At 40.9% G+C, this 26,861-nt stretch overlaps 1 protein-coding gene across 2 annotated transcripts in view; it reads left to right on the top strand.

The window, feature by feature from the left end:
• The window catches only part of LOC128689528 (receptor-type tyrosine-protein phosphatase T-like), a 208,285-nt gene extending 202,052 nt beyond the window's left edge, over positions 1-6,233 (top strand). For both annotated transcript variants that reach the window (XM_070086130.1, XM_070086131.1), the window contains one exon: positions 201-6,233. In XM_070086130.1, coding sequence (XP_069942231.1) covers positions 201-275 — 75 coding nt within the window. In that variant the 3' untranslated portion in view covers positions 276-6,233. The remainder of the gene's footprint in view (positions 1-200) is intronic.
• Positions 6,234-26,861: the final 20,628 nt, after the last annotated feature.

The raw sequence follows: 26,861 nt of genomic DNA, 5'->3' as shown, positions 1-26,861 counted from the left end.
TGCAAAGACAGTGATTATGCGTAAATGATGGTGAAAGTGTTTCTTGGGTCACCGTGCTTCATTGGGGGGATGCCATGTTGAAAAAAAATCAAAACTAAGTGCTAAACCCATCAGGGTCATACAGTGCTGCATTGAACCTGTAGGGAAGGGGGGGGGGATCTTTTAATGCTGTGCTAAACTAAATACATCATCTTTTTCAGGCCCAGTATGATCTTCTGTACAGTGGAGCTGCCATGTATATTGAGAATTACTCCACTTATGGAAACTTCTTTTAATAATAATGAATTTGTTCCTGCCAAGAAAGAAAGCAAGTACTGCTACATCTTCTATAAACAGATAAGATTATAAATGGTTACCTATATTTCAGGAATTTAATAGCAAAAAATATACAGCATTATATTTTGCTGTATTACTTACAAAGGTTAGTGGACAAATTTGGAAGGATGCGTAAAGCTAGAAAGTTGAAAGCAAAAGACTCGGCAGGGGATGCAACATTCCCCTGATGAAAAGCAGGGGTGCCACGAGTACACTGAGAGAACACAATAAGTGTCTAGGGCCCAAGACTGTTCAGTTGCCTCCCAGCATACATAAGGGGATTACCAGTAGACCTCTGGCTGTCTTCAAGAAGGCACTGGACAGGCACCTAAAGTCAGTACCTGACCAACCAGGCTGTGGTTCATACGTCAGCCTGTGCACGGCCAGTAGTAATAGCCTGGTTGATCAGACCCTGATCCACCATGAGGCCTGGTCTCAGACCGGGCTGCGGGGACAAAACAAATCTTCATATGTATATGCTTCTAAACTGTTGTATTCTGAGCACCTCTGCAAAAACAGTGATAATGTGTGAGTGTGGTGAAAGTGTTGAATGATGATGAAAGTATTTTCTTTTTGGGGATTTTCTTTCTTTTTTGGGTCACCCTGCCTCGGTGGGAGACGGCCGACTTGTTGAAAAAAAAAATATATATATATTACTCATTGTTGAAGAGAACAAGGATTTGTGGGTATTTTTCCAACACCGATGTTAAGGAACTGGTTTTAATCCATTATCATCAAAAATGTGAATTAAATATGTAAGGATCATAGAGCATTTTACCTAAACATAATGAAGCTGGGTAGACTTCTTAAAATTGCTGGTTAGCTCTAATTGTCCAAATTCTAGACAACTATGAAAACAGATATTTAAGCATTTCTGTCATGAGCTCTTTTATGCAGTTATATTCTTAATATAAAAGGTAAGGTCAAAGGCTTCCATTCTGGGAAGATATAATAGAAATTAAAATGAGATCTGTGTATTTCAGCCTCACCAGCACACCAAGGTCAAAATATATTCATTTTTCATTTCTATGTGGCTTTGTTCTTAAAAAGATGCTGTGCAACTTATGAAAAACTTTTGCTCACCAGGAATTTTATTAGTTCATTACTGAGTAGGGTAAAACAAGGGTACATGTAAGAGACGTGCAGGTCACATATAGGCAGGATCCTGCAATCTAAGAGAGTAATATAAAATATCAACTGAAGGTTGTCTTTCCAAGTGTTCTGTATAACGATTTATTGGCAACATACATTCCATTATTTATGTTATCCTGGCTGTTGTATTCACATATTATATGGTTCAATATGTAGATGAAATCTAAAACCATTACAACCACAATCCTGGAGATTTGATCATGAAACTCTTATTACTTCATTAATTGTGGACTTCGACATGTAGACATTTCCATATGCTCATGAACTGATAATCATTACTGGTACGTTATTTTTTTTTCTGCCAAAATTATAGTACAGCAGTTAGTTACACTATATATTGTAAGACCTTTGTAGTTATATATTATTATAATCAAAACTAAGCTTAATCATTTGTTAAATGCTCCATTTGTGTGCAAGGATGTGTATAACTGAACATTTGAAATTGTATAAAGCAAGAGTAATGCTCAGTAGCACAAAGTACACTGCAACAGTTTCACGCAGATAATTTTGATACACATTGGGTAAACTAGGTGATGTGACAGACTACAGTGATGTTCCTGTGTTTGAACAGGTTATAGTGGTAGACAATACAAGACTGAAAATTTATTTTATTTTCATAGGGGAAGCACTCATCCCATAGTGGGTCATATAGCACTAGGGGAAATGGGAGGTATTCAGGTTCAGTCCAAGGAAAGGGAAATTATGTTCAATTTCATTGAAAATGTGATGTAAGAAAATCATGCTGTATGGTAGACTGAAATAACCTTTACCCATGATGAATTGGAAATTAAAGTATCAAGCGCATGTTTTGTGTATAATCACTGTCACTGGTTTTCGAATACGTTCATTAGTCACTCTGTCAACTTTGCCACTGTCTTGCATTTCGTTATGGTGAATGGTTGTCAACAATGTGACATCTCGTTTGTCATGCCACCGTAATAACATGATGTCATTGGCAGTAAACACCTGCACCTCTTCACAACGAGTGCCTGCATTGAACCTGGGCATATGTTTACGATTAGAACGCACTGTGCCACACACATCTGTCATGTTCACTTGCAAGAAATCCCTGAGTAAAGGGCTTGTGTACCAGTTATCAGTATATAATATATGCCCCTTACCAAGATAAGGTGCCATCATGCTTCTCACTACGTCACCTGAGATACCCAATAACATCCTGGTATCTTTCAATGTTTTACTTCCTGTGTATACAACAATATCCAATACAAGGCCACTGTCACAGTCACAGAGTACAAACAGTTTTATACCAAAGCGTTTCCTCTTGCTCGGTATATATACTGTTTGAATGACAGTCTACCTTTGAACAAAATCAAAGACTCGTCAAGTACAAGATTCTTGAATGGATAAAAGTACATGTTGAACTTTTGTTTCACATGCATAAAAACATTTCTAATCTTGTATAACCTGTCACTTCTGTCAGGCCTGGTTTTGTTAGAGAAGTGCAACATATGTAACAGTAAGATAAACCTGTTCACTGGGATGATTTCACTGAAGACCGGGGTACAAATTAGCCGATCTGTGGACCAGTACATACTAATAATAATAATAATAATACAGAGATCATTTATGGCTCACATTGAGCCTGCAAAGCACTTAAACTACTGGGAACACCTGCAAGTCTTAACATGTATTCATTGGAGTGGAGGAGAGATACATGATATATACAGTGGACCCCTGAGTTTCGTCATTAATTCGTTCCAGAGAGTCTGCCTAATGGCGAAATTCACGATTGGTGAATCCGTTTTCCCCATAAGAAATAATGTAAATCCATTTCAGACACCCAAAAGTATTAACATTATTATTATTATAATAAAAAAGAAGCGCTAAGCCACAAGGACTATATAGCAAAAGTATTAACAAAAAATAATTTTTTTTTTAAAGATTAAATATAGATTTACATACAGAAAACAATGACAACTAAATATAAAGCACTAATGAACATTTAATATCGCACATACCTTTATTGACTCTTGTTGGTGTATGGAACACAGGTAGAAGGGAGAGGGAGCTGTATAGCCCTTGTGGCTTAGCGCTTCTTTTTTATTATAATAATAAGGGAGAGGGAGGCGAGTTTATTATGCTTCAATATGATGCTAATATCTCTATGGCTTATTTATCTATCAAAATTCATCTAGTATGACAGAATAAACAATATTAATAACATAGAACCATGATATATACTCTAGAATGAATAAAATATGTCAGTGTATGAGAGGAGTAAGTGGTGGAAGTTGTTGCTGGGTTTATAAGGGCCACTGAGAGAAGCCATACATAGTTGTGGTGGTGGTGGAGGCACCAGCAGAACCCACCACCACTGTTCACACTTAATGTACATAATTTATAAATAAGAAATGTTTACATTTTAATTTATAAATAAGTAAGTTTATTCAGGTATGCACAAACACAGATTACATAGATTATCGTACATAGCAGCATGTGTGTAAAGTACTACCTAGGATAACCCAAAAAAGTCAAAGTGACTTATTTCCATTGGGGTCCTTTTATATTTACACTTATATTTACTTCTATACTTACACTTTTATATTTACACTTATCTTGGAGATGTTAGTTTGATGGAGGAGATGCTGGCAGATTGCAGGGCAGCGTATGTTCAGCGGTCCTATACACATCCAGCAACATAGGAAAATTACTTTCATGTCATTTTTCTATCACTTAATCACTTAACTTACTTGCTACACTGTTAATTCTACACTTTATCGCTGGCTGGCACTATAACCTTTATCAATACCTGCTGCTTTAGTATCATACATATCGTAGAATCACTGAAGAATGCACATTCTCCCCTCTCTTTTCCTCCTCCATCTTTGGTACTTTGCTATGAGTTTTTTCTTGAATTCTGTTGTTTCTTTCCTTCTTTATACCAATGGGTTGGCACTAGGAGCTTTCTTTCAGCCCATAGTAGCTTATTTAGCAGTTGCAAGCACAAAAAACAATGAATTATTATGAACTGTATCATATGAACCAGTGGGGTGATGGTCAGTCGCCGAGTGTGAATGGTGACAGGCTTTGTGTGCGCACTGACAGTAGACACGTACCAGACGATCGCCAAATCACGAGTCCAATCATGAACCGCGAAGCTAAATTTTGGCAAAAAAAACTTGCCGAAAGTCAGACCATGAAAATCGTGCCCGACAAAATGTGGGGGTCCACTGTACCTGGAGTATACTCGAGGGCCTGGTCCCAAATCTGCACACTGCCTTAATATACTGGAGTGAGAGATATGGGAGGAAGTGTAAAATAAACCCAGTGAGGAGCAGGGGTGCGGTGGGGACAATAAGGAAACACTATCAACATCCGGGGTCCCAGACTATTCAACATCTTACCAGAAGATATCAGAAACATGGCTGGAACAAGTGTAGAAGCCTTCAAGAGGAAACTGGACAAGTATCTTCACCAGGTGCCAGATCAACCAGGCTGTGATGGATATATGGGGCAGCAGGCCTCCAGCAGCAACAGCCTGGTTGACCAGGCAAGCACTAGACAAGCTTGGCCCATGGCCGGGCTCAGAGAGTAGATACTCTCTCGAAACTCTTCAAAGGTATATCAAAGGTAAAGGTAATAATAATAACAGTAAGGAGAAGCTTCAAAAGGCTGCCAGTAGTTGGTGCCACCATCAACAAAACATTGGTAACCACTACTAGTACACTTTTCACCTGTTTAGACTTAGTAGTCTATTAGTATTAGGTTAAGTCTGCCCGAAATGCCTCAGCATGATAGTGGCTGTCTTTGCTCCAATCATATTATGATACGTAAACACACATTGTAACCTTTGCAAAGAAATAAATAATTTATTTATTTAAGGAACCTCCCTTGAGGGGGAAGTTTGCATCCTGAAATTTCGTTCATATCCAGAAGCAAAAAATCGACCGAACAACGGTTCGTATCCTGAAAAATTTGCATGGCGGGGCATTTGTAAGCCGAGGTTCCACTGTACTGCTACTTTGCAATCTTTTAGTGTCAAGAAAATTTTTAACAGTATGGGATGAGAATGTTTATAAAGTTGAAAAATTATTGTCTGCCTGTAATATTTAAACACTAAACCCATATGGATCTAAATGTCTTAACTATTAAAAAAGTAAATTCAGTTTAAAAAAGGCAATGCTGTAAAGCTGTGCTGTACTATTATAATGATTATGCTTTATTACATTATACTTTCACATATGTATATGTATTATTATTGCAATAAAACTAAGTACTAAACCCACAAAGGTTACTATTTATTAATATTTTTATGTCATTAACCTAATATTTTCTTTTACAGTATTACAGCCTCTCCTCACTCAATGACAGAGTTCCGTTCCTAAGACCACATCGTTAAATGAATTTGTCACTAAGTGAGGAGCATACTGTAATGGTAGTGAGTGTGTCAACCATCTTTGATATTGTTTTAATGTCACATTTGCACCATTTATAACATTTCTGGTATATTTTTAAATGTTTATACAGTAGTGTACTGTATATTGAAATGAGCAGAAGAGAGGGAATCAGCTCTAATATACATTTAGGTATGAATACTGGTCAAAGAGCCCATCGTAAGTCCCAGGCGTTGGTAGATGAGTACGTCGCTAAGTGAGGAGGGGCTGTACTTATATTTGGTATAACGCTAGAGTGACTAAGAGATTATGTAACTATCCTGTTGCTTTCAATATGTTTTAGCATGTAATACACTTTTGCATTAAATGTTTTTGCCTAAGCTTTACTTGAAATACATATTATGAATAAAAGGGTCATTGATTAACTGTTAACCTGTAACTAACATAATATTACACAAGTGGTGGCTGTGTCCAGTATACTAGAACTCACAATTTTTTGTACCTTCATATATGCCAATATTTTTGACCTCGGAACAACTTTTGGGTTTTCTACATTCTTTTCACATGTTTGAAAAAAATCAAAGGCCAGGAGAGTCCAAATAATGCATCATGGTTAACTACATAAGTGATGACTAAGAGTCCAACATACTAGTATGCCTAGCTAGCATAAGTAAATAACTCTCAAATTTGTAATACAATTACAAACGAGTCACGGAATGGGTGGGGTTTGAACCCATGGCTGCAATGGCCTGAGTTTTGACTCGTTCACCATGGGTTCAAGCCCCACCCATTCCATGATTAGTAAACAATGAGATCAGGAAGTGCTATTCCACCACCAGCTTTCCTAACAGCAAATGGTGTGGAAGTGGAATGAAGATGACATTCATTCCAAAGTTATTACAATTTCATGATACTAACAGTGGAATTTAGGCATACTAAGTAGATTTAACCCAGGATAACCCAACGGTCAAATAATGCGACTTATTTCCATGTTTCGACGTGTATCACACCTTGAAATAAGCAAGGTTGGGTGACCCTAAAAAGGTTCACGCTTCATTTGATTTTTCAGAGGCTATGACACACTCACATAGAAAAATATACACACACTTGCTAAAAACAATGAAAAAATGTAATAAAAGGTAACTGTCAACAACAGCACACACAAGCATATAGTCAAAAACTGACAAAAGCCTTACCCTTTTGTGCAGGGAACATTCCTCTTTCTCTGGTTTGGCTCTTCCAGTCACATCCCTCTCCCTATTTTCTCCAGTGATGGATCCTTAAGCTGCTCTTTGCATTAATTGATGCAGAATGCAACAACACGTAAATTATTCTTTTTCTTTTTTTTATGGTGTACAGTGGTACCCTGAGTTTTGAACTTTCTTCATTCCAAAAGGCTGTTTGAGTGTCGTTACCAAACGAATTTGTTCCCATAGGAATAATGTAAATCAGATTCTGTTTTAGACCCCAAAAAATCCACTTACAAAAACACTTATATAATTTGTCGAGTTGGGAGCAGTTCAAAACTCAGGGTACCACTGTACGTATTTGGTAAATTCCCATGTCATTGTTAATGAAATTCTCACTGATGGGCTAGAGACTGAATTAGAAGACAATTTAGGAAACTGAGAAGCGAAAATGGTGATAACTACTACAGAAACATAAGGAAAGGATAGCAGAGATGTTTGTACAGGAGGGCCCCGCTTTACGGCATTTCGCTTTACGGTGTTTCGCTAATACAGACATTTCAAATTATGACCAAAACTCATTATATAGCTCGTCACCCCCCTCCCCCCACCTGACTCATTAACCCCTTAAGGGTCCGTCCCGTAGATCTACGGCTTTACGTTCAGGGTCCAAACCGTAGAGCTACGCCATGAGCTCAGCTTGCTCTGATAAACTGTGAGTGGTAAATTTGGGGCTAGATATTGAGAGAATACATCTATGTGGTATGTGTGCACCACATAAAACAAATCCTGCTGCACACTGTATGAGAGAAAAAACTGAGACCGTGATTTTTTATTAAAACAGCAACTTTGCAGTGTTTTTTGTATGTTTTTTATAGTTGTATTTGCGATTTCTTGGTCTCATTTGATAGAATGGAAGACATATTACAGAAATAGAGATGATTTTGATTGGTTTTAGCATTGGAAATGGCTTGAAACTGAGCTCAAAGCAGCATAAATGTTAAATTTTTGCTGATGTTCAAGAGTAAACAAACGACCTCACACGTCTAATACACGCCAGCTGGTGGGTCAAATATACATTCACAAATGTGGTGATGATATTTATACAATTATTACAATATTGCATAACAGTAAATCTTCTATTTTTTGGTGTGAATAAAAATTAATTATGTGAATAAAAAATCAAAATGGAATTTATTTGTAAAGCCTCAAAACGTAACTAATGAACAGAGGAAATGTTAGTTTAGTGCCAGGAATACCTACATTGTTTATTCTGGACCCTATTTTGAAATTGAAATATTTTGAACTTTGTGTTAAATTGGCCAAATTACCAATTTCTGATCACTTTATTTTGTAGTTGAAGCAATTGACTTGGCGATTTCTTGTGCTCAATCGATAGAATAGAAGTAATACTACTGAAATAGCTAAGAATTTGGTCGACTGGAATAATGCAATTGGCCTAAAATGGGAGTCAAAGTCGGCAAAATTGCTGATTCGTAAATATCGCTGACACATCAAAATTCGCGAGGGCATAATTTCGTCAATTTTCATACTTTTTGTTTTATTACCTTCACAAAAAGATTCTCTACCATTTCATAAGAAAAAATAACTTTTTTTTTTTTAAATTCTTGGACACCGGGGCACCACTTCAGATTTTGGCCTTGGACCCTGAAAGGGTTAACACAGCCTCCATGTGCCACAGTTTGTTTACATCCTCCGTGAGTTCCAAGCCTCTCCATTACGTACGGAAACTTTCCAAAATTTGAAGTGTTTTAAAGATATTGTGTATTTTATATTTACTGATAATTATACTTATGTGTACCTGTATGTAAATAAACTTACACACTGTGCTGGCATGCATGTACACATTAAAATCACTAAGAGTGTCTCACTAGTCTTGCAGATGCCATAATAATAATCACTGTGGGGAGCATCATATGTCATATATTGCATTAATATATACATTATCATTAATCCAGCTATATGTTTTCAAAATTATATAAGAGACCCACTACATAACATATAAACATGACATATACACCCACGGTGGCTTGTTTACCTGGAGAAAGTGATAGAAAGAATTACATTTTCTCTAGTCCAACACCAGAAAAAATGTATACACAATGGTATCACTGGGGGTAACTGTAGAAAATTATTCCTTTTGTATGCTTTCACTGATAGCTGTTTATTTATTCTACTGCCCTAACATCCCCTCAAGGGAAGTTTCTTGATGTTGGTGAGGGGCTCTTGATCTAGGGAATTGGATCTGTGCTCCAGTTCCCTGACTTGAGCCCGAATACCTTCCATCCCTCCCCCCGAGGCACTGTATAATCCTAGAGGTTTAGTGCTCCCCCCATAATAATAATAATACTGCTGCACTAACATGAAGACTAACTTTTACACAATGTAAGTGTGTTTGTATTGCAGGGAAAATGCTTTGCAAATTCATACCCATGTACGTGTTTGAACCAAAAGTGGACAGGCATTAATATGCGTTTCATCTGACCCAATGATGCTTCCAACTGTCTGACATCTGTGTTATTAAGTTTATTGAGGTATAGGTACACAAAAATACATATACATAAATTATCATATTTAGCAACATATGTGTATTTATTTTATAATAAAAAAAGAAGCACTAAACCTACAAGGGTCATAGCATGTGTAGATCACCCAGGATAACCAAAAACAGACTTATTTCCATTGGCATCTAAAGGGTTGTTGTTAGAAATTATTAAACTCAGTGAACAAGTCATGTTGATGGTAATAATAATTGCTCTTGGGTACTTTAAATTTGTCATATATTTGGTGTAGGTATGGTAGGTGGCAAGCTACTACACCTAACTTTCTATGATGAATGCTCACCTCTCACCTTACATTAAGACTACAAATATTTTAGTGTAAGTAATGAATGTACTATATATGTATTTCATCACTCTGGGGCGTTTTAAATGTCGTATATTACATGTAGGTGTGGTAGCCAGGCAAGGTACCATACCTACCACACATGACTTTATACAATAAATACTACTCACCTCTCACCCTGCATTAAGACTACAAATGTTTTAAGTAACGAGTGTACTGTATGTGTATTTTACTAGTTTTGTTGCTAACTTAATGTGTGTTATTGTAACCTTGCTATCTGGCATTTATAAGTGGAAAAAAAAAGGGCGTTCTACTATATGGCAATTTCCACTTTATGGTGGTAGCCTGGAACCTAACCTGCCATATAAGTGGGGCCCTATTATTATTATAATCAAAAAGAAGCACTGAACCAGTGGGGCCCTATTTTTGGAAGACTTTAAACTGTAGGGTTTATAAAACACATGGAGAATAAGGAATTTGACCCAAAGCACCTGCCTTGAATAAAAAAAGATGTGCATACCAGCGTAATCAATACCAACGAGAGGTGTCTGGACTCTTTCACGGCACTGTGCAAAGAAATGATGCAAAGATTAGTTTGTGGACCACAAACTAAAGCCCATGAACTGCAAGGTTAGGCAGCTGATACACCACCAGACTGCAAAGGAAAGATTCATAACTAGATTATTTATTTAGGAAGAACTAACACCAAACCACCTATTTTACCTTTATCCAGTCATCAAAGAAGCATGACAACACAAGGGTCACAAGTCCAGGGGTATGCTTACCTTCCAGTCCATAGTGTATGGTCTATTAATCCTTAAACTGTGGCAGACCTGAAATAACGATTCTTGTGTATAAGGCAAAAATTTTGAAATTTAAGTTTTTTTCTGATAGAATAATGGGCTCTTTCAGTCAGGTTCTTTTTTTTAACACAAAGGCCATCTCCCACAAAGACAGGGTAATTTAAAAAAAAAAAAAAATCACCATCATTCACCTCATCACTCTTACCAGAGGTCCCCTTCCAAATTACAAATGTCCCCATCCCTCCTTCAGAGTGCAGGCACTGTGCTTCCCACCTCCAGGTCTCAGGAGGTGAGAAGTACAGCACCTGCACTGATCTACAAACTGAAATCCAAATTAAACAAGTTTTATGGGATGTGTAAGCTGAAAAAGATTACTCGGTAACATTGCTATAAATGCATATAGTATTACATTTTTTTTTTTTTTTTTTTTTTTCAACAAGTCGGCCGTCTCCCACCGAGGCAGGGTGACCCAAAAAAAAGAAAGAAAATCCCCAAAAAGAAAATACTTTCATCATCATTCAACACTTTCACCACACTCGCACATTATCACTGTTTTTGCAGAGGTGCTCAGAATACAACAGTCTAGAAGCATACACATATAAAGATACACAACATATCCCTCCAAACTGCCAATATCCCAAACCCCTCCTTTAAAGTGCAGGCATTGTACTTCCCATTTCCAGGACTCAAGTCCGACTATATGAAAATAACCGGTTTCCCTGAATCCCTTCACTAAATATTACCCTGCTCACACTCCAACAGATCGTCAGGTCCCAAGTACCATTCGTCTCCATTCACTCCTATCTAACATGCTCACGCACGCTTGCTGGAAGTCCAAGCCCCTTACCCACAAAACCTCCTTTACCCCCTCTCTCCAACCCTTTCGAGGACGACCCCTACCCCGCCTTCCTTCCCCTATAGATTTATATGCTTTCCATGTCATTCTACTTTGATCCATTCTCTCTAAATGACCAAACCACCTCAACAACCCCTCTTCTGCCCTCTGACTAATACTTTTATTAACTCCACACCTTCTCCTAATTTCCACACTCCGAATTTTCTGCATAATATTTACACCACACATTGCCCTTAAACAGGACATATGTTTTCAAATTTATGCCGAACTGCTTTTAAGTTTTTAACCCTTTGACTGTTTCGGTCGTATATATACGTCTTACTCGCCAATGTTTCGGACGTATTTATACACATAAATTCTAGCAGCTTCAAATCAAGCGGGAGAAAGCTGGTAGGCCTACATGAGAGAGAATGGGTCTCAGTGGTGGGTGTGCACCCTGGGAAAAAAATCTGGGATTCAGTGGTGCATTGTGGGAACCCCATCTTGGTAGTCCATTTTCACCATGCCTCGCAGTAAGAAGTACCTCACTCCTCGCCGTATTGGAGGTCTACTGTTCCCAAGTGATAGGTCTAACAGTGATGGAAGTGCCAGTGAAAGTGAATTTCATGGTTTTGGAGGGTGTGACCGAAAGCAGTGCCCAGGATTACGTTATTAGTGATGAAAACCCTGATGACCCACAACAGTCCACCTCTGGTGCTGGCACACCTCATTCATGTTCACCTGTACCAGGATGAAAAAGGAAACTATTTCCTAGTTTACAGGACTCAGATCTGAGCAGTGAAAGTGATAATGATGGTGATTTCAAAGTTATTGACAGCAGCTCGAGTAGCGACAGTGAGGAGGAATATTCACCAGTGAAATGGCAGTATGTTCGACGCAGCATGCATTCTGGTAGTGTGCCTTATGCCCTCCCAGGGCAAAGGAGTAGGTCTGGGAGTACATCCTGTGGCCCTACACCACGACCTGACAGTGAAGATGACGATATTGTTACAATGGGGATGTGTAATGTGCATGGAGAAGAAGGTGATGGTGGTGGTGTTGGCGAGGCATGAGTCATGTGGTACCAGCACCGGGTCACGCTACTACCGACGCTGCTGACTCTGCACAACTACAACCAGCCTCACCCAACCCCACACTCCCACAACATGCACAACCACAACCACGTTTCAATATCCAGAACCCACCAACAGACCGCATCTGGGATTGGCAGCAAGGTGACGATTTTATTCCCAATCCCCATGACTTTGATGAAACAAAGTGGAATACGGCCATTGTGTACACTTGGGAACAATGCCACTGAACTAGAATCCTTTCAGTTATTCTTTGATGAACCCTTGCTGGAAATTATTGTCAGGGAAACCAACACATACTATGAGTACACCATGGCAAATACAATTCTTTCACCAAGGTCATGGCTACACCAGTGGAAGGACACAACTGTGGCAGAAATGTACCTGTTCTTTGCCACAATAATGCTTATGCCACATGTGTACAAGCACGCTGTCACCACATACTGGTCAACAGAACGCCTGATTTCAACCCCAGGTTTTAGTGACATTATAGGTGTGAATCGTTTTTTGATACATATGTTACACTTTTCAGACAAAACAAGGCCTGACAGAAGCGACAGGTTATATAAGATCAGAAATGTGTTTATGTACCTGAAACAAGTGCTGCATATATTTTTATCCCTTCAGGAAGCTTGTTACTGATGAGTCTTTGATTTTGTTCAAAGGATGACTCTCATTCAAGCAGTACATACCAAGCAAGAGGAAATGCTTTGGTATTAAGTTATTTGTACTGTACTCACCTAATTGTGGTTGCAGGGGTCGAGACTCAGCTCCTGGCCCCGCCTCTTCACTGACCGCTACTGTGAATGCAGAACATAAGAAAGGAGGAACACTGCAGGAGGTCTGTTGGCCCATACTTGGCAGGTCCTTTACAATCCATCCCACTAACAAAACATTTGCCCAACCCAATTTTCAATGCCACCCAAGAAATAAGCTCTGATAACTATCCACTCTCATATGCAAGTCCCACTCAAATCCAACCCCTCTCACTCATGTGTTTATCCAACCTATATTTGAAACTACCCAAGGTTTTAGCCTCAATAACCCAACTAGGTAGGCTGTTCCACTCATCAACTACCCTATTTCCAAACCAATACTTTCCTACATCCTTTCTAAATCTAAACTTGTCTAATTTGAATCCATTACTACAGGTTCTCTCCTGGAGAGAGATCCTCAATACCTTACTAATATCCCCTTTATTAATACCCATCTTCCACTTATACACTTCGATCATGTCTCCCCTCATTCTTCATCTAACAAGTGAATGTAATTTAAAGGTCTTCAATCTTTCTTCATAAGGAAGATTTCTAATGCTATGTATTAATTTAGTCATTCTACGCTGAATGTTATCTAACGAATTTATGTCCATTCGGTAATAAGGAGACCAGAACTGAGCTGCATAATCTAGGTGAGGCCTTACTAAAGATGTATAAAGCTGAAGTATAACTGCTGGACTTCTGTTTCTTACACTTCTTGATATAAATCCCAGCAATCTATTTGCCTTATTATGCATGCTTAGGCACTGCATCTCGTTTTGGATATCATTGTGTACACTGGCAGTAATACATTGAGAGATACCAGGAAGTTATTGGGTATCTCTGGTGATGTGGTTCAAACAATGATGGAACCATATCTTGGTAAGGGGCATATATTATATACTGATAACTGGTACACAAGCCCCATACTCATGATTTCTTGCGAGTGAACATGACAGACGTGTGTGGCACAGTGCATGGTAATCATAAGCATATGCCAAGGTTCGACGCTGGCACTCGCAGAGGTGAGGTGCAGCCCTTTGCTGCCAATGACATCATGGCATTTCGGTGGCATGACAAATGTGATGTCACATTGTTGACATCAGTTCACCGAAACAAAATAGCACGCACTGGCAGGCACAATAGAGAAACCAATGAACCCATTCTAAAACCTGCAGCTGTCATGGACTACATCCTCAAAATGCACTTAGTGGACAAATGTGACATGCAGATTGGGTTTGCTGATTATGTACGCAAGAGTTATAAGTGGTATATAAAACTTTTTTTTTCCATCTTCTTGATATTTCCATGCTAAATGCTTATAACATTTACAAGTTGAGGACCAACAACAAACCAAAATATGGTGAAGTTTGTTTGTCAGTCATCAGACAAATAATCGTCAAGTACCAAGGAGCAACACCTGCAATAGACCATTATTATTATTATTATTATAATCAAAAAGAAGCGCTAAGCCACAAGGGCTATACAGCGCTGCAGGGCAGGAAGGAAGCGAGGGCATCAGGTGGCAAAAGGGAGGTGGATGAGTAATAGGTTACGGATAACAGCGGAGCAGTGGATGGTGAAAGGGTAAAGGGCAGCAAGAGACTGAGCTAGAAAGGGCTGAGGGGAGTGTGTAAGGTATCATCATCAGAGTTTGTAGAGTAAATCAGTCATTGTCAAGAAGTCAATGAGAGAGTCAGGATTAAAGGAGGGTCCATCAGCAAGAAGGGAAGGTAAAGAGAGAGTAGTAGAACGAAGACGGCGTTGGAGGTAAATTCTGCGTGCTCGTTGATAGAGAGGGCAGTCTAACAGAATGTGGCTAATCGATACAGGAACTTGACACTGCTCACAGAGAGGTACAGGGTGCCTCTCCATGAGATACCCGTGAGTAAGACGAGTGTGGCCAATGGGAAGACGGGAGAGAGTGGTCTCCCAACCACGGCACTGATGACAAGAAGACGGCCAGTAACCTATGCTCGGTTTAATAGAATGAAGTTTGTTACCAAGCAGAGTTGACCAACGTTGTTGCCAAAGGGCGTGAAGGTGGGTAGCTATTACAGCAAAATAGTCCAGAAATGGAACACCTCTATAGGAAATTGGTAGGTCATGTACTGCTGACCGCACAGCATTGTCTGCCTGTTCATTGCCCTGTACGTCGACATGACCAGGGACCCAACAAAAAATAATATCTTTATGCTTCGTAGAGATACGGCGTAGCCAAAGTTGGATACGGAGAACTAGGGGGTGAGATGTATCAAATTTTCGTATAGCCTGTAGAGCACTAAGGGAGTCTGAGACTACCACAAATGATGACACAGGCATAGATGCGATACGAATAAGTGCTGCAAGAATGGCATACAATTCAGCAATAAAAATGCTAGCCGAAGATAGTAAATGCCCCCGCACGACGCTGTCCAGAAACACTGCTGCGAATCTGACGCCGTCTGAAGACTTAGAGCCATCTGTGTACACAGCGATGGCATGAGAATGGGAGTGGAAGTGATCAAGAAAAAGAGAGCGGGAAGCCACCGTAGGCAGTTGAGCTTTCGAGCACGGGAGTGAGAAAGAACAGACCCGAACAGCTGGAACTTCCCAGGGGGGTAGGGAAAAGTGAGATGCTACATGAACATATAAAGGTGGTAACTGAAGGGAAGACAAGAGTGAATGTAGGCAAAGAGAAAAGGGACGGAGCAAACAGGGGCGGCGAACGAATAAAGAATGAATACTAATATCGGTGACCATTCTATAAATGGAAGGATTGTGGAGATCGTGAGAGCGTAAATAGTAGCGAAGGCAATGGGCATCATGGCGATCAGACAAGGATGGAACATTCGCTTCTGCATAGAGGCTCTCAACAGGGGAAGAGCGAAAAGCACCAAGGCACAAACGTAATCCTTGGTGATGGATGGGGTTAAGGCTAGAGAGAGTAGCAGGAGAGGCCGCTGAATAAATCTGGTCACCATAATCGAGTTTCGATAAAACGAGGGCTGAATGTAGGCGAAGCAGAGTTCGACAATCAGCTCCCCAGGAAAGATGAGCAAGGGTTTTAAGAAGGTTTAGCCGGCTGTGACAAGTTGCCTTTAGAGAGGTAATGTGAGGTTTCCAGGATAACCTACGGTCAAAGAGAAGGCCTAGAAACCTGACTATCACGTTCGGGGATACGGGAGCCATAGAGATACAAAGGATGATTGGAGATGACAGAGCGTCTAGTGAAAGTAATTTGGTGAGTTTTGGTACTTGAAAATTTAAACCCATGCGTGGTGGCCCAAGTGGAAACACGGTCGATCGCATGCTGAAGAGAAACTGCAATGAGATGACAGTCAGCGCCTGCACAAGCAATAGCGAAGTCATCAACATAGAGTGATGACCAAATATTGGATGGAAGAACAGAGGTCAAATCATTTATAGCAAGGAGAAAAAGTGTTGTGCTTAGAACACATCCCTGAGGGACACCTTCAGCTTGGATGAAGTCCGGGGAAAGAACATTATTGACTCGAACACGGAAATGTCTGTCAGTTAAAAAGTTCTTAAGGAAGGATGGTAGATTGCCTCGGAGGCCTAAGGAGTGGGCTTGGGCCAAAATATTATACCTCCAAGTTGTGTCATATGCCTTCTCAAGGTCAAAAAAATATGGCAATAACTGAGTGATTATTCGCCAAGGCATTACGAACATACGTATCCAAGCGTAGTAAGGGGTCTATGGTAGAACGGCCCTTACGAAAGCCATATTGACTAGCGGAGAGACTGTTGTGTGTCTCTAAATACCACATTAAACGTCGATTTACGAGACGTTCCATCACTTTGCAAACTGCACTAGTAAGAGCGATGGGACGATAGTGGGAGGCATCATATCCTGTAGTACCCGGTTTGCGGAAAGGGAGAACAATGGCAGATTTCCACAGCTGGGGAAGAACTCCTTGTGCCCAAATAAGATTGAAGAGGTGTAAGAGGACTACAAGGGCTGACCGATGTAAATGTTGTAACATACGAATATGAATGTCGTCAGGGCCCAGCTGCCGATGATCGGCAAGCTGAGAGCGTTGCCTCCAGTTCTTGAAGTGTAAAAGGCACATTATACTGTTCTTCTCTGAGAGAAGAAAAGTCCAAGGGTACTAACTCTCTGGCAGACTTTGAGGAAAGAAACGAGGGGCATAGATGGAGCCCCCGGGAAATACTGACCAGATGTGTGCCAAGTTCAATGGCAACGTCGAGAGGGTTTGCTACATCAACACCAGCGACCCGTAGAACAGGAGCCGGGTCAGGAGAGTATTTACCACTCAATTTCCTCACTTTTTTCCAGACTGCACTCATAGAAGAAGCAGAGGTGATGGTGGAAACATAGTCTCGCCAGCAAGTGCGTTTAGCTTCACGGATGACACGGCGAGCGATCACACGCTTCTGCTTAATATCAAGAAGTCTCTCAGCGGTTCTATTGTACCGGTACCTGCCCCATGCAGCGCGTTTCAAACGTACTGCACGAGCACAAGCAGGAAACCACCAAGGCACGCACTTCTGAGAATGCCTGCCTGAGGTTTGGGGTATAGAATGAGAAGCTGCGGTATAAGCTGACGTCGAGAAGAGGTGTAGGAGCTCATCAATGGAGGATGAAAAAGGAACCTCACTAAAAGCAGTGAGTTGCGAGTAAAGATCCCAATTTGCCCGCTCAAATTGCCAGTGAGGGCTATGGAAAGGTGGTGAATAGGAAGGAGAAGTAAGAATGATTGGAAAATGATCGCTGTCATGTAAGTCCGGTAGAACAGACCAGGTGAAGTCTAGTGCAGTGGAGGAAGAGCAGACTGATAGATCGATGCAAGAGAGAGTATGAGTACGAGGATCAAAATGGGTGGGAGTACCTGTATTTAAAACATGGAGGGGGTGAGAGGTGAGAAAAGCCTCCAACTGGATGCCACGTGAGTCACAATGAGACCCCCCCAGAGGAAATGGTGGGCGTTAAAATCACCAAGTAACAGAAGTGGTGGTGGTAAGGATGAAACAAGAAAGGTAAAGTCTGGGATAGAAAATGCTCGAGAGGGAGAGAGATATAAAGAACACATTGTAAACCACTTATTCAAGTGGATACGGGCTGCAGTGTAATGCAGCGAAGTATGGACAAATAGTTGACAGTACGGAATATCATTGCGTAGAAGAAGGGCACTTTCATTAAAGGTCCCATCTGAGAAAGGATCCAAAGAATACAATAAATTATAGCCTGAGATAGGTTGGAAAACAGCCAAGTGTAATTTTGGTTCTTGTAAGCAAGCACCAACAGGGGAAAACCTGGAAAGCAACATCTGAAGCTCACCCCGATTACCCCTGAGGCCGTGGATATTCCACTGTAAATAGGCCATGATTGGCGATGAAGAAAATACCAGGAATCCGTAGGGAAAGGCACCTACGGACTAGAGGGGTTAGAAAAATCAACGTGTGGTGGCATTGGAAGACGTTCAAGCAGCGAAGGAACGGAGCTTTGCGAAGAATGGGGTTGTGAAGATGGAGGAGAGGGAAGAGAAGGAACTGGAAGTGAATCAGTGTCCATTGAAGGTTTAGTCTCTGCAATATATTCTGAAATGGCTTCAAGTGTTTCTGAATTCAAAGATGTATGGGAGACCATATTGGAGATAGAAGGGGGAGGGTGAGTAAAGATTGGGACAGTAATGGACTGTACCAAAGTAGACGGGGAGGAAAGAGTGTAAGGGACTGGAGATGAAGTGTGGGGGGGGACAGAAGAGGCAGAAACCTGGGAGGTGGCAGAAGAGGGAGAAACTTGGGAGGGGACGGGGGTGGAAGGCATAGTACGAGGAGGAGGGTGAATCTCCACACTTGTAATAGAGCCAGAGAGAGGGGAAGAACTAGGTACAGAGACTGGAAAGGTAAAGTGTGGAGGTGGAAGAAGGGAAGGAAGGGGCAAAGAAGATTTGAGCAATGTGGATTTTTTGGACTTCTGAGAAGTAGAGGGGCGATTAGTATTAGGTGTCGTACGAGGTCTTGTCGATACTGGGGCTTGTAAGGAAGGACACGAAGATGTGAGAACAGACTGAGCTGTAGTCGGGACGTCACAGCCAAGGACAGCAAAAGGATTAGATGCCGGAGTGGCTATGGGAGGGGTAACAACAGAGGAGGGTGCAGAAGATGGGACCCCAGAAGTGGGGGGATGTTTTGAAACACGAGAATAAGAAACACGGGGTAGTCTCCCTTGGAGGCAGAGATGAGTAACTGCCATGGCATAAGGGAGACCTTCTGCCTCTTTGAGGCAATGGATTTCACGTTCATTTAAGTAGACCTGGCAATGGCGGGAGTACGAAGGGTGAGCTTCATTACAATTAAGGCAAGATGGAGGTTGACTGCAAGATGTATTAGAATGGTCGTCGGCACCACAGACTGGGCATTCGGCCATAGATCTGCAATATTTCGCTGGGTGACCAAAACGCCAGCAATTTCTACACTGTTGCGGTGTAGGTATCGCCTTTCGAACTTGTAACCGATGTCCCGCGACATATACAGAGGACGGGAGTTCTCGGCTGTCAAAAGTTAAACGAGCTACATTGCAAGGGTAACGTCTCCGCCCATGGGCAGGAAGGACATAAGTGTCTACTTTGAGGATTGGGAGATCCTGGAGTTCCAGCTGTTCAAGAATGTCATTGCCACATGACTGGAAATTCTGTTGGACTATGGTATGGGGCAGAATGACAGTACCACTACAAGAATTGAGAGGAAGATGTTTTTCAATAGTGATAGGAGTAGTATCTATATGCGAAAGGAGAGAAAGATCATGAGCTTGGGTAGCATTCTGGACAGTGATGATGCGCGTACCGCTCTTGAGAGCATGAAATGAAATATCTCTACCAACATGACGCAGGAGCGCTTTGCCAATACTATGGTCAGAAAGGTAGGCAGAAGAAGAAGTCGGTCTTAAAGTAAAGAATTTAGTCCATTGTGTGGTCCGAAACTGAGCGTGGAGAGGGAGTGCATGACGTGTCGGTCTTTTCCGAGTAGAATGGGAAGGTAACGAAGGAGCATCATCAGGAGATTGACGTTGGCATTTAGGAGTAGGAGCGGAGTTGGTCCAGCGTGAAATGGGCAGGCGATTCGAAAATTGCCGTACCCTAGAGGGAGAAGCCGGAAGCATAGTCAAAGGAGAGCGGAGGTCAGACAAATCGAAGGAGTCAGTCGAAGCCCCGGTACCTGAAGCGAGTGAGGAAACAGCACCAGCAAGAGGTACAGGGGCATCAGGAGTGTCCGAAGAGTGGTCTAAAAACAAGGCAGGGTCAGAATGGGGTGCGGTATCAAGAAGGGTCCCGGGGGTAGTGGGTTCATGGATTGGGTTCTCCATGGTTAGGTTACTCCTTTGCTTTTTGTTTTTAAGAAAAAAAAGAAAAGAAAATAAAAATAAAAAAAGAATAAAAAAAAGGGGGGAGCGGGGATGAATAGTTCCCAGGAGGAATGAAAGGGCCAGAAATCTCCCTCCGCGCCCAAGAGGACCTCAGCACCGCTAGTAGCGCAGATGCAGCATGGAACCCGTGCCATGCCCTACCCTTCATGCCAGTAAACCAGCAATCCGGGATAGCAACCTCACATCTGCCGAGCTACCTCGGTGGACAAAAGAGAGGGCGGCCGGATATCCGCCACTAAGTATACCTCCTTCGGCCACCACCCCCGGAATCCGAAAGGTGGCTTCCAGAGATACACCCGTCGCCCGAAAGACACCCAAAGCTACTCCGGGATACCGGAGAGGGATCGGGACATCCCCAGGCAATCCAGATTCCACGGCAAACTATGCCACCGCCAAGAACCTCAATGGAATGGGATGGACCCCGGTATCCTTTCCCCTACCTAGGAACTAGCGCGCCTGTGGGAGAAATCCCAAAGGCCAAAAAGAGGAAGGGCAAAAGGGAGGGGTGGGGAGGAGGAGGAGGAAAGGAAAAAGGGGAGGATGGGATAGGGGAGGGGAGATTGGGGGGTAATTAGGTTCAGTCTGAGGAAGAAGACCGACAGGTCTAATTCCTCAGACCAAGAGCCTCTTCACCACGCCCAGGAGCCCCCCTTGAAGAGGTGCAATAGACCAGCGCCCACAAAATTACCAACACATGCCATCTCGTTTGAGGCCTGGTGATCACTGCCCCATACAACTGCCTCTTACTGCTTTCAAGAAAAGTGCTCAGAAGAAGTGTTTTGTATGTGGACATACCACAAAACGCCCACAAACATGCAGACACACTCGTTTTATGTGTGAGGAGTGTCAAGTACCTCTCTTCATATACTCATGTTTCAAAGAGTTCCGCAAGCTGCAGCAGTTCTAGGAAAGTTTTCAGTGACTGTACATATGTATATATATATATTATGGAACAATAGTAATGAACAATGTTTTGTATTGTTTGTTTATGTAAACAAGTTTTATACACAATCTAATAGTGATAATGTTTGTTCAGTTATTGTGTTGTAAACAATGAGTGTATATTTGAACAATGCACCTTACTCTGGTCTCACAGGCCACATAAGTTACTACTTAGAAAAGAAATATCTTGGAAAATACAAGAAACCTTCGAATTGGAGTAAATAAAAGAATACCGGGTGGGCGGTATTCGCCACTTTTGCCATACGTTGCTCATTTTCTGCCAACTTTGCACCTCTATATCTCGGTAAGTACTGATGGCAAAAAAAAATTTTAGGCTTAAAACACTCAGTAAAGTAATCCTAACATTTTGGTAAGAAAATTTTTTTCTTTTTTCGAATATTTTGCGACATAGAATGACAGTTTCAGAAAGGGGCTTGCAACAGTCAAAGGGTTAATGTCAAACATGATTTACATATATTGTTAGGATAATGTGTGTTGGTATTGGCAAAACAGTGGAATGAATTATGATGAATGTTTCTTTTCTGTTCACCTACCTTGGTGCAAGACATCCTGTATGTTAAAAAAATTGTCACACTACACATACATGTACATGTTTATTTATACACACTCGTCTGAGTTTTCTTTGATTTTATCTTAATAGTTCTTGGTCTTATTACTTTTCCTTTTATATCCATGGGGAAGTGGAATAAGAATCTTTCCTCCGTAAGCCATGCGTGTTGTAAAAGTCAACTAAAATGCCGGGAACAATGGGCTAGTAACCCTTTTCCTGTAATAATTTCTAAAAAGAATAAGAAAAAGAAAATTGTCAAAGTGGGAAGTCTGAATGTGCGTGGATGTTGTGCAAATGATAAGAAAGATATGATTGTGGATGTTATGAATGAGAAGAAACTGGATGTCCTGGCTTTAAGTGAAACAAAGATGAAGGGGGTAGGAGAGTTTCAGTGGAGAGGAATAAATGGGATTAGGTCAGGGGTTTCAAATAGAGTTAGAGCTAAAGAAGGAGTAGCAATAATGTTGAAGGATAAGTTATGGCAGGAAAAGAGGGACTATAAATGTATTAATTCAAGGATTATGTGGAGTAAAATAAAGGTTGTATGTGAAAAGTGGGTTATAGTAAGTGTATATGCATCTGGAGAAGAGAGAAGTGTAGAGGAGAGAGAGAGATTTTGGGAAATGTTGAGTGAATGCGTGGGGAGTTTTGAACCAAGTGTGAGAGTAATGGTGGTTGGGGATTTCAATGCTAAAGTGGGCAAAAATGTTGTGGAGGGAGTAGCAGGTAAATTCGGGGTGCCAGGGGTAAATGAAAATGGGGAGCCTTTAATTGAGCTGTGTAGAAAGAGGTTTAGTAATAAGTAATACATATTTTATGAAGAAGAGGATAAATAAATATACAAGGTATGATATAGCAAGTAATGAAAGTACTTTGTTAGATTATGTATTGGTGGATAAAAGGTTGATGGGTAGGCTCCAGGATGTACACGTTTATAGAGGGGCAACTGACACATCGGATCATTATTTAGTTGTAGCTGCAGTTAGAGCAAGAAGTTGATGGGAAATGAGAAAAATGGCAACAACAAGTAAGAGAGAGGTGAGAGTGCAGAAACTAAGGGAGGAGGAAGTTTGAGAGGTTTTTACAAAGCAGAAGTGTTATAAGAAGAGCAGAGTATATGGAGAGTAAAAGAAAGGTGAAGAGAGTGGTGAGAGAGTGCAAAAGGAGAGCAGATGATAGAGTGGGAGAGGCGCTGTCAAGAAATTTTAATGAAAATAAGAAAAAATTTTGGAGTGAGTTAAACAAGTTAAGAAAGCCTAGGGAACAAATGGATTTGTCAGTTAAAAACAGAGTAGGGGAGTTGTAGATGGGGAGAGGGAGGTTTTGGGTAGATGGCAAGAATATTTTGAGGAACTTTTAAATGTCGACGAAGAAAGGGAGGCGGTAATTTCATGCACTGGACAGGGAGGTATACCATGTTTTAGGAGTGAAGAAGAACAGGATGTGAGTGTGGGGGAGGTGCGTGAAGCATTACGTAGAATGAAAGGGGGTAAAGCAGCTGGAACTGATGGGATCATGACAGAAATGTTAAAAGCAGGGGGGATATAGTGTTGGAGTGGTTGGTACTTTTGTTTAATAAATGTATGAAAGAGGGGAAGGTACCTAGGGATTGGCGGAGAGCATGTATAGTCCCTTTATATAAAGGGAAGGGGGACAAAAGAGATTGTAAAAATTATAGAGGAATAAGTTTACTGAGTATACCAGGAAAAGTATACGGTAGGGTTATAATTGAAAGAATTAGAGGTAAGACAGAATGTAGGATTGCGGATGAGCAAGGAGGCTTCAGAGTGGGTAGGGGATGTGTAGATCAAGTGTTTACATTGAAGCATATATGTGAACAGTATTTAGATAAAGGTAGGGAAGTTTTTATTGCATTTATGGATTTAGAAAAGGCATATGATACAGTGGATAGAGGAGCAATGTGGCAGATGTTGCAAGTATATCGAATAGGTGGTAAGTTACTAAATGCTGTAAAGAGCTTTTATGAGGATAGTGAGGCTCAGGTTAGGGTGTGTAGAAGAGAGGGAGAATACTTCCCGGTAAAAGTAGGTCTTAGACAGGGATGTGTAATGTCACCATGGTTGTTTAATATATTTATAGATGGGGTTGTAAAAGAAGTAAATGCTAGGGTGTTCGGGAGAGGGGTGGGATTAAATTATGGGGAATCAAATTCAAAATGGGAATTGACACAGTTACTTTTTGCTGATGATACTGTGCTTATGGGAGATTCTAAAGAAAAATTGCAAAGGTTAGTGGATGAGTTTGAGAATGTGTGTAAAGGTAGAAAGTTGAAAGTGAACATAGAAAAGAGTAAGGTGATGAGGGTATCAAATGATTTAGATAAAGAAAAATTGGATATCAAATTGGGGAGGAGGAGTATGGAAGAAGTGAATGTTTCCAGATACTTGGGAGTTGACGTGTCGGTGGATGGATTTATGAAGGATGAGGTTAATCATAGAATTGATGAGGGAAAAAAGGTGAGTGGTGCGTTGAGGTATATGTGGAGTCAAAAAATGTTATCTATGGAGGCAAAGAAGGGAATGTATGAAAGTATAGTAGTACCAACACTCTTATATGGATGTGAAGCTTGGGTGGTAAATGCAGCAGCGAGGAGACGGTTGGAGGCAGTGGAGATGTCCTGTCTAAGGGCAATGTGTGGTGTAAATATTATGCAGAAAATTCGGAGTGTGGAAATTAGGAGAAGGTGTGAAGTTAATAAAAGCATTAGTCAGAGGGCAGAAGAGGGGTTGTTGAGGTGGTTTGGTCATTTAGAGAGAATGGATCAAAGTAGAATGACATGGAAAGCATATAAATCTATAGGGGAAGGAAAGAGGGGTAGGGGTCGTCCTCGAAAGGGTTGGAAAGAGGGGGTAAAGAAGGTTTTGTGGGCGAGGGGCTTGGACTTCCAGCAAGCGTGTTAGATAGGAGTGAATGGAGATGAATGATACTTGAGACCTGACGATCTGATGGAGTGTGAGCAGGGTAATATTTAGTGAAGGGATTCAGGGAAACCGATTATTTTCATATAGTTGGACTTGAGTCCTGGAAATGGGAAGTACAATGCCTGCACTTTAAAGGAGGGGTTTGGGATGTTGGCAGTTTGGAGGGATATGTTGTGTATCTATATGTATATGCTTCTAAACTGTTGTATTCTGAGCGCCTCTGCAAAAGCAGTGATAATGTGTGAGTGTGGTGAAATTGTTGAATGATGATGAAAGTATTTTCTTTTTGGGGATTTTCTTTCTTTTTTGGGTCACCCTGCCTCGGTGGGAGATGGCCGACTTGTTGAAAAAAAAAAAATATATATGTAAGAGGGGAAGGTACCTAGAGATTGGCAGAGAGCATGTATAGTCCCTTTATATAAAGGGAAGGGGGACAAAAGAGATTATAAAAATTATAGAGGAATAAGTTTACCGAGTATACCAGGAAAAGTGTATGTTAGGGTTATAATTGAAAGAATTAGAGGTAAGACAGAATGTAGGATTGCAGATGAGCAAGGAGGTTTTAGAGTAGGTAGGGGATGTGTAGATCAAGTGTTTACATTGAAGCATATACTATGTGAACAGTATTTAGATAAAGGTAGGGAAGTTTTTATTGCATTTATGTATTTAGAAAAGGCATATTGTGTATGTGTATATGATAGAGTGGATAGGGGAGCAATGTGGCAGATGTTGCAAGTACATGGAATAGGTGGTAAGTTACTAAATGCTGTAAAGAGTTTTTATGAGGATAGTGAGGATCAGGTTAGGGTGTGTAGAAGAGAGGGAGACTACTTCCCGGTAAAAGTAGGTCTTAGACAGGGATGTGTAATGTCACCATGGTTGTTTAATACATTTATAGATGGGGTTGTAAAATAAGTAAATGCTAGGGTGTTCAGGAGAGGGGTGGGATTAAATTATGGGGAATCAAATACAAAATGGGAATTTACACAGTTGCTTTTTGCTGATGATACTGTGCTTATGGGAGACTCTAAAGAAGAATTGCAAAGTTTAGTGGACGAGTTTGGGAGTGTGTAAAGGCAAAAAGTTGAAAGTGAACATAGAAAAGAGTAAGGTGATGAGGGTATCAAATGATTTAGATAAAGAAAAATTGGATATCAAATTGGGGAGGAGGAGTATGGAAGAAGTGAATGTTTTCAGATACTTGGGAGTTGACGTGTCGGCGGATGGATTTATGAAGGATGAGGTTAACCATAGAATTGATGAGGGAAAAAAGGCGAGTGGTGCGTTGAGGTATATGCGGAGACAAAAAACATTATCTATGGAGGCAAAGAAGGGAATGTATGAAAGTATAGTAGTACCAACACTTTTATATGGGTGTGAAGCTTGGGTGGTAAATACAGCAGCGAGGAGGCGGTTGGAGGCAGTGGAGATGTCCTGTCTAAGGGCAATGTGCGATGTAAATATTATGCAGAAAATTCGGAGTGTGGAAATTAGGAGGAGGTGTGGAGTTAATAAAAGTATTAGTCAGAGGGCTGAAGAGGGGTTGTTGAGGTGGTGTGGTCATTTAGAGAGAATGGATCAAAGTAGAATGACATGGAGAGCATTTAAATCTGTAGGGGAAGGAAGGCGGGGTAGGGGTCATCCTCAAAAAGGTTGGA

This window comes from Cherax quadricarinatus, chromosome 18 (genome assembly GCF_038502225.1).
Source record: "Cherax quadricarinatus isolate ZL_2023a chromosome 18, ASM3850222v1, whole genome shotgun sequence".
Lineage (NCBI taxonomy): Eukaryota > Metazoa > Arthropoda > Malacostraca > Decapoda > Parastacidae > Cherax > Cherax quadricarinatus.
The sequence above is the reverse complement of the archived record's forward strand: the minus strand, read 5'-3'. Positions and strand labels throughout refer to the sequence as shown.